This window comes from Schistocerca cancellata, unplaced genomic scaffold (genome assembly GCF_023864275.1).
Source record: "Schistocerca cancellata isolate TAMUIC-IGC-003103 unplaced genomic scaffold, iqSchCanc2.1 HiC_scaffold_801, whole genome shotgun sequence".
NCBI classification, from domain to species: Eukaryota; Metazoa; Arthropoda; class Insecta; order Orthoptera; family Acrididae; genus Schistocerca; species Schistocerca cancellata.
Window position 1 is genome coordinate 20,776 of NW_026046812.1, and position 15,444 is coordinate 36,219.

Sequence of the window (15,444 nt, forward strand, 5' to 3'; positions counted from 1 at the left end):
CAGCACTCCTTGCGAAGGCAGCACTCATTGGGAGGCAGCACTCGTTGCAAAGGTAGTACTCCCGGAGAAGGCTGCACCACTTGCGAATGCATTACCCCTTGCAAAGGCAGCACTCCCTGCGAAGGTAGCCCTCCTCTCGAAGGCAGCCCTCCTTGCGAAGACAACACTCCTAGCGAAGGCAGCACTCCTTGCGAAGGCAGCACTCCTTTTGAAGGCAGCACTCCTAGCGATGGCAGCACACCTTGCGAAGGCAGCACTTCTTGCGAAGGCACCACACCCTGCGAATGCAGATCTCTGTGCAAAGGCAGCACTCCGTGGGAAGGCAGCACTACGTGCGAAGGCTGCACTCCGTGCGAAGGCTGCACTCCTTGCGAAGGCAGCACTCCTTGCGAAGGCAGCACTCCTAGCGAAGACAGCACTCCTTGCGAAGGCAGCACTTCTTGCAAAGGCACAACTCCCTGCGAATGCAGATCTCTGTGCATAGGCAGCACTCCGTGCGAAGGCAGCACTACGTGCGAAGGCTGCACTCCATGCGAAGGCAGCACTCCTTGTGAAGGCAGCACTCCTTGCGAAGGCAGCACTCCTTGCGAAGGCAGCACTCCCTGCGAATGCAGCACTCCTAGCGAAGGCAGCACTCCTAGCGAAGGCAGCACTCCTTGTGAAGGCAGCACTCCTTGCGAAGGCAGCACTCCTTGCAAAGGCAGCACTCCTTGCGAAGGCAGCACTCCTTGCGAAGGCAGCACTCCTTGCGAAGGCAGCACTCCTTGCGAAGGCAGCACTCCCTGCGTAGGGAGCACTCCCTGCGAATGCAGCACTCCTAGCGAAGGCAGCACTCCTAGCGAAGGCAGCACTCCTTGTGAAGGCAGCACTCCTTGCGAAGGCAGCACTCCTTGCATAGGCAGCACTCCTTGCAAAGGCAGCACTCCTTGCGAAGGCAACAGTCCATGCAAAGGCAGCACTTCTTGCGGTGGCAGCACTCTGTGCAAAGGCAGCACTCCCTGCAAAGGCAGCACTCTATGCAAAGGCTGCACTCCTTGCGAAGGCAGCACTCTTTGCGAAGGCAGCCCTCCTTGCGAAGGCAGCACTCTGTCAAAGGAAGCACTCCGTGTGAAGGCAGCATTACATGCGAAGGCTGCACTCCGTGCGAAGGCAGCACTCCTTGCGAAGGCAGCACTCCTTGCGAAGGCACCACTCCCTGCGAAGGCAGCACTCCCTGCGTAGGCAGCACTCCCTGCGAAGGCAGCCCTCCTTGCGAAGGCAGCACTCTGTCAAAAAAAGCACTCCGTGTGAAGGCAGCACTATGTGCGAAGGCTGCACCCCGTGCGAAAGCAGCACTCCTTGCGAAGGCTGCACTCCTTGCGAAGGCAGCATTCCTTGTGAAGGCAGCTCTCCTTGCGAAGGCAGCACTCCCTGCATAGGCAGCACTCCCTGCGAAGGCAGCACTCCTAGCGAAGGCAGCACTCCTAGCGAAGGCAGCACTCCTTGCGAAGGCAGCAATCCTTGCAAAGGCAGCACTCCTTGCGAAGGCAACAGTCCATGTGAAGGCAGCAATCCTTGCGAAGGCAGCACTCCTTGCGAAGGCAGCATTCCTTGCGAAGGCTGCACTCCTTGCGAAGGCTGCACTCCTTGCGAAGGCTGCACTCCTTGCGAAGGCAGCACTCTGAGCAAAAGCAGCACTCCATGCGAAGGCTGCACTCCGTGCGAAGGCAGCACTCCTTGCAAAGGCAGCACTCATTGGGAAGGCAGCACTCCTTGCGAAGTCAGCCCTCCTTCCGAAAGCAGCACTCCTAGCGATGGCAGCACTCCTTGCGGAACCAGCTCTCCTTAGAAGGGCAGCACTCCTAGCGAAGGCAGCACTCCTTGCGAAGGCAGCACTCCTTGCGAAGGCACCACCCCAAGCGAAGGCAGCACTCCTTGCAAAGGCAGCACTCATTGGAAGGCAGCACTCGTTGCAAAGGCAGTACTCCCTGCGAAGGCAGCAGTACTTGCGAAGGTATTACCCCTTGCGAAGGCAGCACTCCCTGCGAAGGGAGCCCTCCTTGCGAAGGCAGCCCTCCGTGCGAAGGCAGCACTTCTAGCGAAGGCAGCACTCCTTGGAAGGCAGCACTCCTTGCAAGAGCAGCTTTCCTTGCGAAGGCAGCTCTCCTTGCGAAGGCAGCACTCCCTGCGTAGGCAGCACTCCCTGCGAAGGCAGCACTCCTAGCGAAGGCAGCACTCCTAGCGAAGACAGCACTCCTTGCAAAGGCAGCACTCCTTGCGAAGGCAGCACTCCTTGCGAAGGCAACAGTTCATGCAAAGGGAGCACTCCTTGCGGAGGCAGCACTATGTGCAAAGGCAGCACTCCCTGCAAAGGCAGCACTCTGTGCAAAGGCAGCACTCCTTGCGAAGGCAGCACTCCTTGCGAAGGCATTTCTCCCTGCGAAGGCAGCAATCCTTGCAAAGGCAGCACTACTGGCGAAGACAAAACCCCTTGCGAAGACAACACTCCCTACAAAGGCAGGCCTCGTTGCGAAGGCAGCACTCCTTGTGAAGGCAGCACTCCTTGCGAAGGCAGCACTCCTTGCAAAGGCAACACTCATTGGAAGGCAGCACTCGTTGCAAAGGCAGTACTCCCTGCGAAGGCAGCAGCACTTGCAAAGGCATTACCCCTTGCGAAGCAGCACTCCCTGCGAAGGGAGCCCTCCTTGCGAAGGCAGCCCTCCGCGCGAAGTTAGCACTTCTAGCGAAGGCAGCACTCCTTGGAAGGAAGCACTCCTTGCGAAGGCAGCACTCCTTGCGAAGGCAGTACTACATGCGAAGGCAACACTCCTTGCGAAGGCAGCACTCCTTGCGAAGGCAGCACTCGTTGTGAACGCAGCACTCCTTGCGAAGTCAACACTCCTTGCAAAGGCAGCACTCCCTGCGAAGGCAGCACTCCTTGCGAAGGCGCCACCCCATGCGAAGGCAGCACTCCCTGCGAAGGCAGCACCTCTTGCGAAGGCAGCACTCTGTGCGTATGCTGCGCTCCGTGCGGCGGCAGCAATTTGTGCAAAGGCAGCACTCCTTGCGAAGGCAGCACTCCTTGCGAAGGCTGCACTCCGTACGAAGGCAGCACACCTAGCGAAGGCAGCACTCTGTCCTAAGGCAGCACTCCTTGGGAAGGCAGCACTCCTTGCGAAGGCAGCACTCCTTGCAAAGGCTGCACTCCTTGCGAAGGCAGCACTCCTTGCGAAGGCAGCACTCCTTGCGAAGGCAGCACTCCTTGCGAAGGCAGCACTCCTAGCGAAGGCAGCCCTCATTGCGAAAGCAGCACTCCTTGCGAAGACAGCACTCTTTGCGAAGGGAGCACTACTTGCGAAGGCAGCACTCCTTGGAAGGCAGCACTCCTTGCAAAGGCAGTACTCCCTGCAAAAGCAGAACTACTGGCGAAGGCATTACCCCTTGCGAAGGCAGCACTCCCTGCGAAGGCAGCCCTCTTTGCGAAGGCAGTCCTCCTTGCGAAGGCAGCATCCGTAGCGAAGGCAGCACTCCTTGCGATGGCAGCGCTCCTTGCAAAGGCAGCACTCCTTGGGAAGGCAGCACTCCTTGCGAAGTCAGCCCTCCTTGCGAAAGCAGCACTCCTAGCGATGGCAGCACTCCTAGCGATGGCAGCACTCCTTGCGGAACCAGCTCTCCTTAGAAGGGCAGCACTCCTAGCGAAGGCAGCACTCCTTGCGAAGGCAGCACTCCTTGCGAAGGCACCACCCCATGCGAAGGCAGCACTCCCTGCAAAGGCAGCCCTCATTGCGAAGGCAGCACTCCTTGCGAAGGCAGCGCTCCTTGCGAAGGCAGCACTCCTTGCGAAGGCAGCACTCCTTGCGAAGGCAGCACTCCTTGCGAAGGCAGTACTCATTGGGAGGCAGCACTCGTTGCAAAGGCAGTACCCCTGAGAAGGCAGCACTACTTGCGAATGCATTACCCCTTGCGAAGGCAGAACTCCCTGGGAAGGCAGACCTCCTCTCGAAGGCAGCCCTCCTTGCGAAGACAACACTCCTAGCGAAGGCAGCACTCCTTGCGAAGGCAGCATTCCTTTCGAAGGCAGTACTCCTTGCGAAGGCAGCACTCCTTTTGAAGGCAGCACTCCTAGCGAAGGCTGCACACCTTGCGAATGCAGCACTTCTTGCGAAGGCACCACACCCTGCGAATGCAGATATCTGTGCAAAGGCAGCACTCCGTGGGAAGGCAGCACTACGTGCAAAGGCTGCACTCCGTGCGAAGGCAGCACCCCTTGCGAAGGCAGCACTCCTTGCGAAGGCAGCACTCCTAGCGAAGGCAGCACTCCATGCGAAGGCAGCACTTCTTGCGAAGGCACCACTCAATGCGAATGCAGATCTCTTTGCAAACGCAGCACTCCGTGCGAAGGCAGCACTACGTGCGAAGGCTGCACTCCTTGTGAAGGCAGCACTCATTGCGAAGGCAGTACTCCTTGCGAAGGCAGCACTCCTTGCGAAGGCAGCGCTACTTTCGAAGGCAGCACTCCCTGCGTAGGCAGCACTCCCCGCGAAGGCAGCACTCCTAGTGAAGGTAGCACTCCTAGCGAAGGCAGCACTCCTAGCGAAGGCAGCACTCCTTGCAAAGGCAGCACTCCTTGCAAAGGCAGCACTCCTTGCAAAGGCAGCACTCCTTGCGAAGGCAACAGTCCATGCAAAGGCAGCACTCCTTGCGGAGGCAGCACTCTGTGCAAAGGCAGCACTCCCTGCAAAGGCAGCACTCTGTGCAAAGGCAGCACTCCTTGCGAAGGCAGCACTCTTTGCAAAGGCAGCCCTCCTTGCGAAGGCAGCACTCTGTCAAAGGAAGCACTCCTTGCGAAGGCAGCACCCCTTGCGACGGCAGCACTCCTTGCGAAGGCAGCACTCCTTGCGAAGGCAGCACTCCTTGCGAAGGCAGCACTCCTTGTGAAGGCTGCACTCCTTGTGAAGGCTGCACTCCTTGCGCAGGCAGCACTCTGAGCAAAAGCAGCACTCCATGCGAAAGCTGCACTCCATGCGAAGGCAGCACTCCTTGCAAAGGCAGCACGCATTGGAAGGCAGCACTCGTTGCAAAGCAGTACTCCCTGCGAAGGCAGCAGTACTTGCGAAGGCATTACCTCTTGCGAAGGCAGCACTTCCTGCGAAGGGAGCCCTCCTTGCGAAGGCAGCCCTCCGTGCGAAGGCAGCACTTATAGCGAAGGCAGCACTCCTTGGAATGCAGCACTCCTTGCGAAGGCAGCACTCCTTCCGAAGGCAGCTCTCCTTGCGAAGGCAGCACTCCCTGCGTAGGCAGCACTCCCTGTGTAGGCAGCACTCCTTGCGAAGGCTGCACTCCTAGCGAAGGCAGCACTTCTAGCGAAGGCAGCACTCCTTGCGAAGGCAGCACTCCTTGCAAAGGCAGCACTCCTTGCGAAGGCAGCACTCCCTGCGAAGGCAGCACTCCCCGCGTAGGCAGCACTCCCTGCGAAGGCAGCCCTCCGTGCGAAGGCAGCTCTCCGTGCGAAGGCAGCACTCTGTCAAAGGAAGCACTCCGTGTGAAGGCAGCACTATGTGCGAAGGCTGCACTCTGTGCAAAGGCAGCACTCTGTGCAAAGGCAGCACTCCCTGCAAAGGCAGCACTCTGTGCAAAGGCAGCACTCCTTGCGAAGGCAGCACTCCTTGCGAAGGCAGCACTCCTTGCAAAGGCTGCACTCCTTGCGAAGGCAGCACTCCTTGCGAAGGCAGCACTCTGAGCAAAAGCAGCACTCCATGCGAAGGCCTCACTCCATGCGAAGGCAGCACTCCTTGCGAAGGCAGCACTCATTGGAAGGCAGCACTCGTTGCAAAGGCAGTACTCCCTGCGAAGGCAGCAGTACTTGCGAAGGCATCACCCCTTGCGAAGGCAGCACTCCCTGCGAAGGGAGCCCTCCTTGCGAAGGCTGCACTCCGTACGAAGGCAGCACTCCTAGCGAAGGCAGCACTCCGTCCTAAGGCAGCACTCCTTGGGAAGGCAGCACTCTTTGGGAAGGCAGCACTCCTTGCGAAGGCAGCACACCTTGCGAAGGCTGCACTCCTTGCGAAGGCAGCACTCCTTGTGAAGGCAGCACTCCTTGCGAAGGCAGCACTCTGTCAAAGGAAGCACTCCGTGCGAAGGCTGCACTCTGTGCGAAGGCAGCACTCCTTGCGAAGGCAGCACCTCTTGCGAAGGCAGCACTCCTTGCGAAGGCAGCACTCCTAGCGAAGGCAGCCCTCATTGCAAAGGCAGCCCTCCTTGCGAAGGCAGCACTCCTAGCGAAGGAAGCACTCCTTGTGATGGCAGCGCTCCTTGCAAAGACAGCACTCCTTGCGAAGACAGCACTCCTTGCGAAGACAGCACTCCTTGCAAAGGCAGCACTCCTTGCAGATGCAGCACTCCCTGCGAAGGCATTACTCCTTGCGAAGGCACCACTCCTTGTGAAGGCAGCACTCCCTGCAAAGGCAGCACTCCTTTCGAAGGCAGTACTCCTTGCAAAGGCAGCACTCCTTTTGAAGGCAGCACTCCTTTTGAAGGCAGCACTCCTAGCGAAGGCAGCACACCTTGCGAAGGCTGCACTTCTTGCGAGGGTACCACACCCTGCGAATGCAGATCTCTGTGCAAAGGCAGCACTCCGTGAGAAGGCAGCACTACGTGCGAAGGCTGCACTCCGTGCGAAGGCTGCACTCCTTGCGAACGCAGCACTCCTTGCAAAGGCAGCACTCCCTGCAAAGGCAGCACTCCCTGCGAAGGCATCCCTCATTGCGAAGCAGCACTCCTAGTGATGGCAGCACTCCTTGCGAAGGCAGCTCTCCTTAGAAGGGCAGCACTCGTAGCGAGGGAAGCACTCCTTGCGAAGGCATATCTCCTTACGAAGGCAGCACTCCTTGCAGAGGCAGCACTCCTTGCGAAGGCACCACCCCTTGCGAAGCCAGCACTCGCTGCAAAGGCAGCCCTCATTGCGAAGGCAGCACTCCTTGCTAAGGCAGCACTCCTTGCGAAGGCAGCACTCCTTGCGAAGGCAGCACTCCTTGCGAAGGCAGCACTCCTTGCGAAGGCAGCACTCATTGGAAGGCAGCACGCATTGGAAGGCAGCACTCGTTGCAAAGGCAGTACTCCCTGAGAAGGCAGCACTACTTACGAAGGCAGCACTCTTTGCGAAGGCAGCACTCCTTGTGAACGCAGCACTCCTTGCGAAGGCAACACCCCTTGCAAAGGCAGCACTCTCTGCAAAGGCAGCACTCCTTTCGAAGGCACCATCCCATGCGAAGGCAGCACTCCCTGCGAAGGCAGCACTTATTGCGAAGGCAGCACACTGTGCGTAGGCTGCACTCCGTGTGAAGGCTAGCTATCTGTGCGAAGGCTGCACTCCGTGCGAAGTTAGCACTCCTTGCGAAGGCAGCGCTCCTTGCGAAGGCAGCACTCCTTGCGAAGGCAGCACTCCTTGCGAAGGCAGCACTCCTTGCAAAGGCAGCACTCCTTGCGAAGGCAGCACTCCCTGCGTAGGCAGCACTCCCTGCGAAGGCAGCCCTCCTTGCGAAGGCAGCACTCTGTCAAAGGAAGCACTCCGTGTGAAGGCAGCACTATGTGCAAAGGCTGCACTCCGTGCGAAAGCAGCACTCCTTGCGAAGGCAGCACTCCTTGCGAAGGCAGCACTCCTTGCAAAGGCAGCACTCGTTGCGAAGGCAGCACTCCTTGCGAAGGCAGCACTCCTTGCGAAGGCAGCACTCCTTGCGAAGGCAGCACTCCCTGCGTAGGGAGCACTCCCTGCGAATGCAGCACTCCTAGCGAAGGCAGCACTCCTAGCGAAGGCAGCACTCCTTGTGAAGGCAGCACTCCTTGCGAAGGCAGCACTCCTTGCATAGGCAGCACTCCTTGCAAAGGCAGCACTCCTTGCGAAGGCAACAGTCCATGCAAAGGCAGCACTTCTTGCGGTGGCAGCACTCTGTGCAAAGGCAGCACTCCCTGCAAAGGCAGCACTCTATGCAAAGGCTGCACTCCTTGCGAAGGCAGCACTCTTTGCGAAGGCAGCCCTCCTTGCGAAGGCAGCACTCTGTCAAAGGAAGCACTCCGTGTGAAGGCAGCATTACATGCGAAGGCTGCACTCCGTGCGAAGGCAGCACTCCTTGCGAAGGCAGCACTCCTTGCGAAGGCACCACTCCCTGCGAAGGCAGCACTCCCTGCGTAGGCAGCACTCCCTGCGAAGGCAGCCCTCCTTGCGAAGGCAGCACTCTGTCAAAGGAAGCACTCCGTGTGAAGGCAGCACTATGTGCGGAGGCTGCACCCCGTGCGAAAGCAGCACTCCTTGCAAAGGCTGCACTCCTTGCGAAGGCAGCATTCCTTGTGAAGGCAGCTCTCCTTGCGAAGGCAGCACTCCCTGCATAGGCAGCACTCCCTGCGAAGGCAGCACTCCTAGCGAAGGCAGCACTCCTAGCGAAGGCAGCACTCCTTGCGAAGGCAGCAATCCTTGCAAAGGCAGCACTCCTTGCGAAGGCAACAGTCCATGTGAAGGCAGCAATCCTTGCGAAGGCAGCACTCCTTGCGAAGGCAGCATTCCTTGCGAAGGCTGCACTCCTTGCGAAGGCTGCACTCCTTGCGAAGGCTGCACTCCTTGCGAAGGCAGCACTCTGAGCAAAAGCAGCACTCCATGCGAAGGCTGCACTCCGTGCGAAGGCAGCACTCCTTGCAAAGGCAGCACTCATTGGGAAGGCAGCACTCCTTGCGAAGTCAGCCCTCCTTCCGAAAGCAGCACTCCTAGCGATGGCAGCACTCCTTGCGGAACCAGCTCTCCTTAGAAGGGCAGCACTCCTAGCGAAGGCAGCACTCCTTGCGAAGGCAGCACTCCTTGCGAAGGCACCACCCCAAGCGAAGGCAGCACTCCTTGCAAAGGCAGCACTCATTGGAAGGCAGCACTCGTTGCAAAGGCAGTACTCCCTGCGAAGGCAGCAGTACTTGCGAAGGTATTACCCCTTGCGAAGGCAGCACTCCCTGCGAAGGGAGCCCTCCTTGCGAAGGCAGCCCTCCGTGCGAAGGCAGCACTTCTAGCGAAGGCAGCACTCCTTGGAAGGCAGCACTCCTTGCAAGAGCAGCTTTCCTTGCGAAGGCAGCTCTCCTTGCGAAGGCAGCACTCCCTGCGTAGGCAGCACTCCCTGCGAAGGCAGCACTCCTAGCGAAGGCAGCACTCCTAGCGAAGACAGCACTCCTTGCAAAGGCAGCACTCCTTGCGAAGGCAGCACTCCTTGCGAAGGCAACAGTTCATGCAAAGGGAGCACTCCTTGCGGAGGCAGCACTATGTGCAAAGGCAGCACTCCCTGCAAAGGCAGCACTCTGTGCAAAGGCAGCACTCCTTGCGAAGGCAGCACTCCTTGCGAAGGCATTTCTCCCTGCGAAGGCAGCAATCCTTGCAAAGGCAGCACTACTGGCGAAGACAAAACCCCTTGCGAAGACAACACTCCCTACAAAGGCAGGCCTCGTTGCGAAGGCAGCACTCCTTGTGAAGGCAGCACTCCTTGCGAAGGCAGCACTCCTTGCAAAGGCAGCACTCATTGGAAGGCAGCACTCGTTGCAAAGGCAGTACTCCCTGCGAAGGCAGCAGCACTTGCAAAGGCATTACCCCTTGCGAAGCAGCACTCCCTGCGAAGGGAGCCCTCCTTGCGAAGGCAGCCCTCCGGCGAAGTTAGCACTTCTAGCGAAGGCAGCACTCCTTGGAAGGAAGCACTCCTTGCGAAGGCAGCACTCCTTGCGAAGGCAGTACTACATGCGAAGGCAACACTCCTTGCGAAGGCAGCACTCCTTGCGAAGGCAGCACTCGTTGTGAACGCAGCACTCCTTGCGAAGTCAACACTCCTTGCAAAGGCAGCACTCCCTGCGAAGGCAGCACTCCTTGCGAAGGCGCCACCCCATGCGAAGGCAGCACTCCCTGCGAAGGCAGCACCTCTTGCGAAGGCAGCACTCTGTGCGTATGCTGCGCTCCGTGCGGCGGCAGCAATTTGTGCAAAGGCAGCACTCCTTGCGAAGGCAGCACTCCTTGCGAAGGCTGCACTCCGTACGAAGGCAGCACACCTAGCGAAGGCAGCACTCTGTCCTAAGGCAGCACTCCTTGGGAAGGCAGCACTCCTTGCGAAGGCAGCACTCCTTGCAAAGGCTGCACTCCTTGCGAAGGCAGCACTCCTTGCGAAGGCAGCACTCCTTGCGAAGGCAGCACTCCTTGCGAAGGCAGCACTCCTAGCGAAGGCAGCCCTCATTGCGAAAGCAGCACTCCTTGCGAAGACAGCACTCTTTGCGAAGGGAGCACTACTTGCGAAGGCAGCACTCCTTGGAAGGCAGCACTCCTTGCAAAGGCAGTACTCCCTGCAAAAGCAGAACTACTGGCGAAGGCATTACCCCTTGCGAAGGCAGCACTCCCTGCGAAGGCAGCCCTCTTTGCGAAGGCAGTCCTCCTTGCGAAGGCAGCATCCGTAGCGAAGGCAGCACTCCTTGCGATGGCAGCGCTCCTTGCAAAGGCAGCACTCCTTGGGAAGGCAGCACTCCTTGCGAAGTCAGCCCTCCTTGCGAAAGCAGCACTCCTAGCGATGGCAGCACTCCTAGCGATGGCAGCACTCCTTGCGGAACCAGCTCTCCTTAGAAGGGCAGCCCTCCTAGCGAAGGCAGCACTCCTTGCGAAGGCAGCACTCCTTGCGAAGGCACCACCCCATGCGAAGGCAGCACTCCCTGCAAAGGCAGCCCTCATTGCGAAGGCAGCACTCCTTGCGAAGGCAGCGCTCCTTGCGAAGGCAGCACTCCTTGCGAAGGCAGCACTCCTTGCGAAGGCAGCACTCCTTGCGAAGGCAGTACTCATTGGGAGGCAGCACTCGTTGCAAAGGCAGTACCCCTGAGAAGGCAGCACTACTTGCGAATGCATTACCCCTTGCGAAGGCAGAACTCCCTCGGAAGGCAGACCTCCTCTCGAAGGCAGCCCTCCTTGCGAAGACAACACTCCTAGCGAAGGCAGCACTCCTTGCGAAGGCAGCATTCCTTTCGAAGGCAGTACTCCTTGCGAAGGCAGCACTCCTTTTGAAGGCAGCACTCCTAGCGAAGGCTGCACACCTTGCGAATGCAGCACTTCTTGCGAAGGCACCACACCCTGCGAATGCAGATATCTGTGCAAAGGCAGCACTCCGTGGGAAGGCAGCACTACGTGCAAAGGCTGCACTCCGTGCGAAGGCAGCACCCCTTGCGAAGGCAGCACTCCTTGCGAAGGCAGCACTCCTAGCGAAGGCAGCACTCCATGCGAAGGCAGCACTTCTTGCGAAGGCACCACTCAATGCGAATGCAGATCTCTTTGCAAACGCAGCACTCCGTGCGAAGGCAGCACTACGTGCGAAGGCTGCACTCCTTGTGAAGGCAGCACTCATTGCGAAGGCAGTACTCCTTGCGAAGGCAGCACTCCTTGCGAAGGCAGCGCTACTTTCGAAGGCAGCACTCCCTGCGTAGGCAGCACTCCCCGCGAAGGCAGCACTCCTAAAGAAGGTAGCACTCCTAGCGAAGGCAGCACTCCTAGCGAAGGCAGCACTCCTTGCAAAGGCAGCACTCCTTGCAAAGGCAGCACTCCTTGCAAAGGCAGCACTCCTTGCGAAGGCAACAGTCCATGCAAAGGCAGCACTCCTTGCGGAGGCAGCACTCTGTGCAAAGGCAGCACTCCCTGCAAAGGCAGCACTCTGTGCAAAGGCAGCACTCCTTGCGAAGGCAGCACTCTTTGCAAAGGCAGCCCTCCTTGCGAAGGCAGCACTCTGTCAAAGGAAGCACTCCTTGCGAAGGCAGCACCCCTTGCGACGGCAGCACTCCTTGCGAAGGCAGCACTCCTTGCGAAGGCAGCACTCCTTGCGAGGGCAGCACTCCTTGTGAAGGCTGCACTCCTTGTGAAGGCTGCACTCCTTGCGCAGGCAGCACTCTGAGCAAAAGCAGCACTCCATGCGAAAGCTGCACTCCATGCGAAGGCAGCACTCCTTGCAAAGGCAGCACGCATTGGAAGGCAGCACTCGTTGCAAAGCAGTACTCCCTGCGAAGGCAGCAGTACTTGCGAAGGCATTACCTCTTGCGAAGGCAGCACTTCCTGCGAAGGGAGCCCTCCTTGCGAAGGCAGCCCTCCGTGCGAAGGCAGCACTTATAGCGAAGGCAGCACTCCTTGGAATGCAGCACTCCTTGCGAAGGCAGCACTCCTTCCGAAGGCAGCTCTCCTTGCGAAGGCAGCACTCCCTGCGTAGGCAGAACTCCCTGTGTAGGCAGCACTCCTTGCGAAGGCTGCACTCCTAGCGAAGGCAGCACTTCTAGCGAAGGCAGCACTCCTTGCGAAGGCAGCACTCCTTGCAAAGGCAGCACTCCTTGCGAAGGCAGCACTCCCTGCGAAGGCAGCACTCCCCGCGTAGGCAGCACTCCCTGCGAAGGCAGCCCTCCGTGCGAAGGCAGCTCTCCGTGCGAAGGCAGCACTCTGTCAAAGGAAGCACTCCGTGTGAAGGCAGCACTATGTGCGAAGGCTGCACTCTGTGCAAAGGCAGCACTCTGTGCAAAGGCAGCACTCCCTGCAAAGGCAGCACTCTGTGCAAAGGCAGCACTCCTTGCGAAGGCAGCACTCCTTGCGAAGGCAGCACTCCTTGCAAAGGCTGCACTCCTTGCGAAGGCAGCACTCCTTGCGAAGGCAGCACTCTGAGCAAAAGCAGCACTCCATGCGAAGGCCTCACTCCATGCGAAGGCAGCACTCCTTGCGAAGGCAGCACTCATTGGAAGGCAGCACTCGTTGCAAAGGCAGTACTCCCTGCGAAGGCAGCAGTACTTGCGAAGGCATCACCCCTTGCGAAGGCAGCACTCCCTGCGAAGGGAGCCCTCCTTGCGAAGGCTGCACTCCGTACGAAGGCAGCACTCCTAGCGAAGGCAGCACTCCGTCCTAAGGCAGCACTCCTTGGGAAGGCAGCACTCTTTGGGAAGGCAGCACTCCTTGCGAAGGCAGCACACCTTGCGAAGGCTGCACTCCTTGCGAAGGCAGCACTCCTTGTGAAGGCAGCACTCCTTGCAAAGGCAGCACTCTGTCAAAGGAAGCACTCCGTGCGAAGGCTGCACTCTGTGCGAAGGCAGCACTCCTTGCGAAGGCAGCACCTCTTGCGAAGGCAGCACTCCTTGCGAAGGCAGCACTCCTAGCGAAGGCAGCCCTCATTGCAAAGGCAGCCCTCCTTGCGAAGGCAGCACTCCTAGCGAAGGAAGCACTCCTTGTGATGGCAGCGCTCCTTGCAAAGACAGCACTCCTTGCGAAGACAGCACTCCTTGCGAAGACAGCACTCCTTGCAAAGGCAGCACTCCTTGCAGATGCAGCACTCCCTGCGAAGGCATTACTCCTTGCGAAGGCACCACTCCTTGTGAAGGCAGCACTCCCTGCAAAGGCAGCACTCCTTTCGAAGGCAGTACTCCTTGCAAAGGCAGCACTCCTTTTGAAGGCAGCACTCCTTTTGAAGGCAGCACTCCTAGCGAAGGCAGCACACCTTGCGAAGGCTGCACTTCTTGCGAGGGTACCACACCCTGCGAATGCAGATCTCTGTGCAAAGGCAGCACTCCGTGAGAAGGCAGCACTACGTGCGAAGGCTGCACTCCGTGCGAAGGCTGCACTCCTTGCGAACGCAGCACTCCTTGCAAAGGCAGCACTCCCTGCAAAGGCAGCACTCCCTGCGAAGGCATCCCTCATTGCGAAGCAGCACTCCTAGTGATGGCAGCACTCCTTGCGAAGGCAGCTCTCCTTAGAAGGGCAGCACTCGTAGCGAGGGAAGCACTCCTTGCGAAGGCATATCTCCTTACGAAGGCAGCACTCCTTGCAGAGGCAGCACTCCTTGCGAAGGCACCACCCCTTGCGAAGCCAGCACTCGCTGCAAAGGCAGCCCTCATTGCGAAGGCAGCACTCCTTGCTAAGGCAGCACTCCTTGCGAAGGCAGCACTCCTTGCGAAGGCAGCACTCCTTGCGAAGGCAGCACTCCTTGCGAAGGCAGCACTCATTGGAAGGCAGCACTCATTGGAAGGCAGCACTCGTTGCAAAGGCAGTACTCCCTGAGAAGGCAGCACTACTTACGAAGGCAGCACTCTTTGCGAAGGCAGCACTCCTTGTGAACGCAGCACTCCTTGCGAAGGCAACACCCCTTGCAAAGGCAGCACTCTCTGCAAAGGCAGCACTCCTTTCGAAGGCACCATCCCATGCGAAGGCAGCACTCCCTGCGAAGGCAGCACTTATTGCGAAGGCAGCACACTGTGCGTAGGCTGCACTCCGTGTGAAGGCTAGCTATCTGTGCGAAGGCTGCACTCCGTGCGAAGTTAGCACTCCTTGCGAAGGCAGCGCTCCTTGCGAAGGCAGCACTCCTTGCGAAGGCAGCACTCCTTGCGAAGGCAGCACTCCTTGCAAAGGCAGCACTCCTTGCGAAGGCAGCACTCCCTGCGTAGGCAGCACTCCCTGCGAAGGCAGCCCTCCTTGCGAAGGCAGCACTCTGTCAAAGGAAGCACTCCGTGTGAAGGCAGCACTATGTGCAAAGGCTGCACTCCGTGCGAAAGCAGCACTCCTTGCGAAGGCTGCACTCCTTGCGAAGGCAGCACTCCTTGTGATGGCAGCTCTCCTTGTGTAGGCAGCACTCCCTGCGTAGGCAGCACTCCCTGCGAAGGCAGCACTCCTAGCGAAGGCAGCACTCCTAGCGAAGGCAGCACTCCTAGCGAAGGCAGCACTCCTAGCGAAGGCAGCACTCCTAGCGAAGGCAGCAATCCTTGCAAAGGCAGCACTCCTTGCGAAGGCAGCACTCCTTGCGAAGGCAACAGTCCATGCAAAGGCAGCACTCCTGGCGGAGGCAGCACTCTGTGCAAAGGCAGCACTCCCTGCAAAGGCAGCGCTCTGTGCAAAGGCAGCACTCCTTGCGAAGGCAGCACTCCTTGCGAAGGCATTTCTCCTTGCGAAGGCAGAACTCCTTGCAAAGGCAGCACTCCTGGCGAAGGCAAAACCCCTTAGGAAGACAGCACTCCCTACAAAGGCAGCCCTCGTTGCGAAGGGAGCACTCCTTGCGAAGGCAGCACTCCTTGCGATGGCAGCACTCCTTGCAAAGGCAGCACTCATTGGAAGGCAGCACTCGTTGCATAGGCAGTACTCCCTGTTTGCGAAGGCAGCCCTCCTTGCGAAGGCAGCACTCCTAGCGAAGGCAGCACTCCTTTCGATAGTAGCGCTCCTTGCAAATGCAGCACTCCTTGCGAAGGCAGCACACCTTGTGAAGGCAGCAATCCTTGCGGATGCAGCACTCCCTGCGAAGGCAACACTCCTTGCGAATGCACCACTCCTTGCGAAGGCAGTACTCCCTGCAAAGGCAGCACTCCCTGCGAAGGCAGCCCTCCTTGCGAAAGCAGCACACCTTGCGAAGTCAGTACTCATTGGAAGGCAGCACTCGTTGCAAAGGCAGTACTCCCTGAGAAGGCAGC

The 15,444-nt window shown here is 58.9% G+C and overlaps 3 protein-coding genes across 3 annotated transcripts; all 3 read right to left on the bottom strand.

Moving 5' to 3' along the window:
• Positions 1 to 5,953: 5,953 nt before the first annotated feature.
• On the bottom strand, positions 5,954 to 6,742 carry LOC126143458 (uncharacterized). The gene has a single exon (XM_049915383.1). The coding sequence runs from the start codon at positions 6,740 to 6,742 to the stop codon at positions 5,954 to 5,956; it is 789 nt and encodes a 262-aa protein (XP_049771340.1).
• Positions 6,743 to 12,898: 6,156 nt separating this feature from the next.
• Positions 12,899 to 13,687, bottom strand: LOC126143459 (uncharacterized). The gene has a single exon (XM_049915384.1). The coding sequence runs from the start codon at positions 13,685 to 13,687 to the stop codon at positions 12,899 to 12,901; it is 789 nt and encodes a 262-aa protein (XP_049771341.1).
• A 585-nt stretch (positions 13,688 to 14,272) lies between these two features.
• LOC126143460 (uncharacterized) lies at positions 14,273 to 15,397 on the bottom strand. Its single transcript, XM_049915385.1, has one exon. The coding sequence runs from the start codon at positions 15,395 to 15,397 to the stop codon at positions 14,273 to 14,275; it is 1,125 nt and encodes a 374-aa protein (XP_049771342.1).
• Positions 15,398 to 15,444: the final 47 nt, after the last annotated feature.

Coding starts and splice junctions, on each gene's coding strand:
- LOC126143458 (XM_049915383.1), bottom strand. CDS start 6,742: ATGAGGGATGCCTTCGCAGGGAGTGCTGCCTTTGCAGGGAGTGCTGCC.
- LOC126143459 (XM_049915384.1), bottom strand. CDS start 13,687: ATGAGGGATGCCTTCGCAGGGAGTGCTGCCTTTGCAGGGAGTGCTGCC.
- LOC126143460 (XM_049915385.1), bottom strand. CDS start 15,397: ATGAGTACTGACTTCGCAAGGTGTGCTGCTTTCGCAAGGAGGGCTGCC.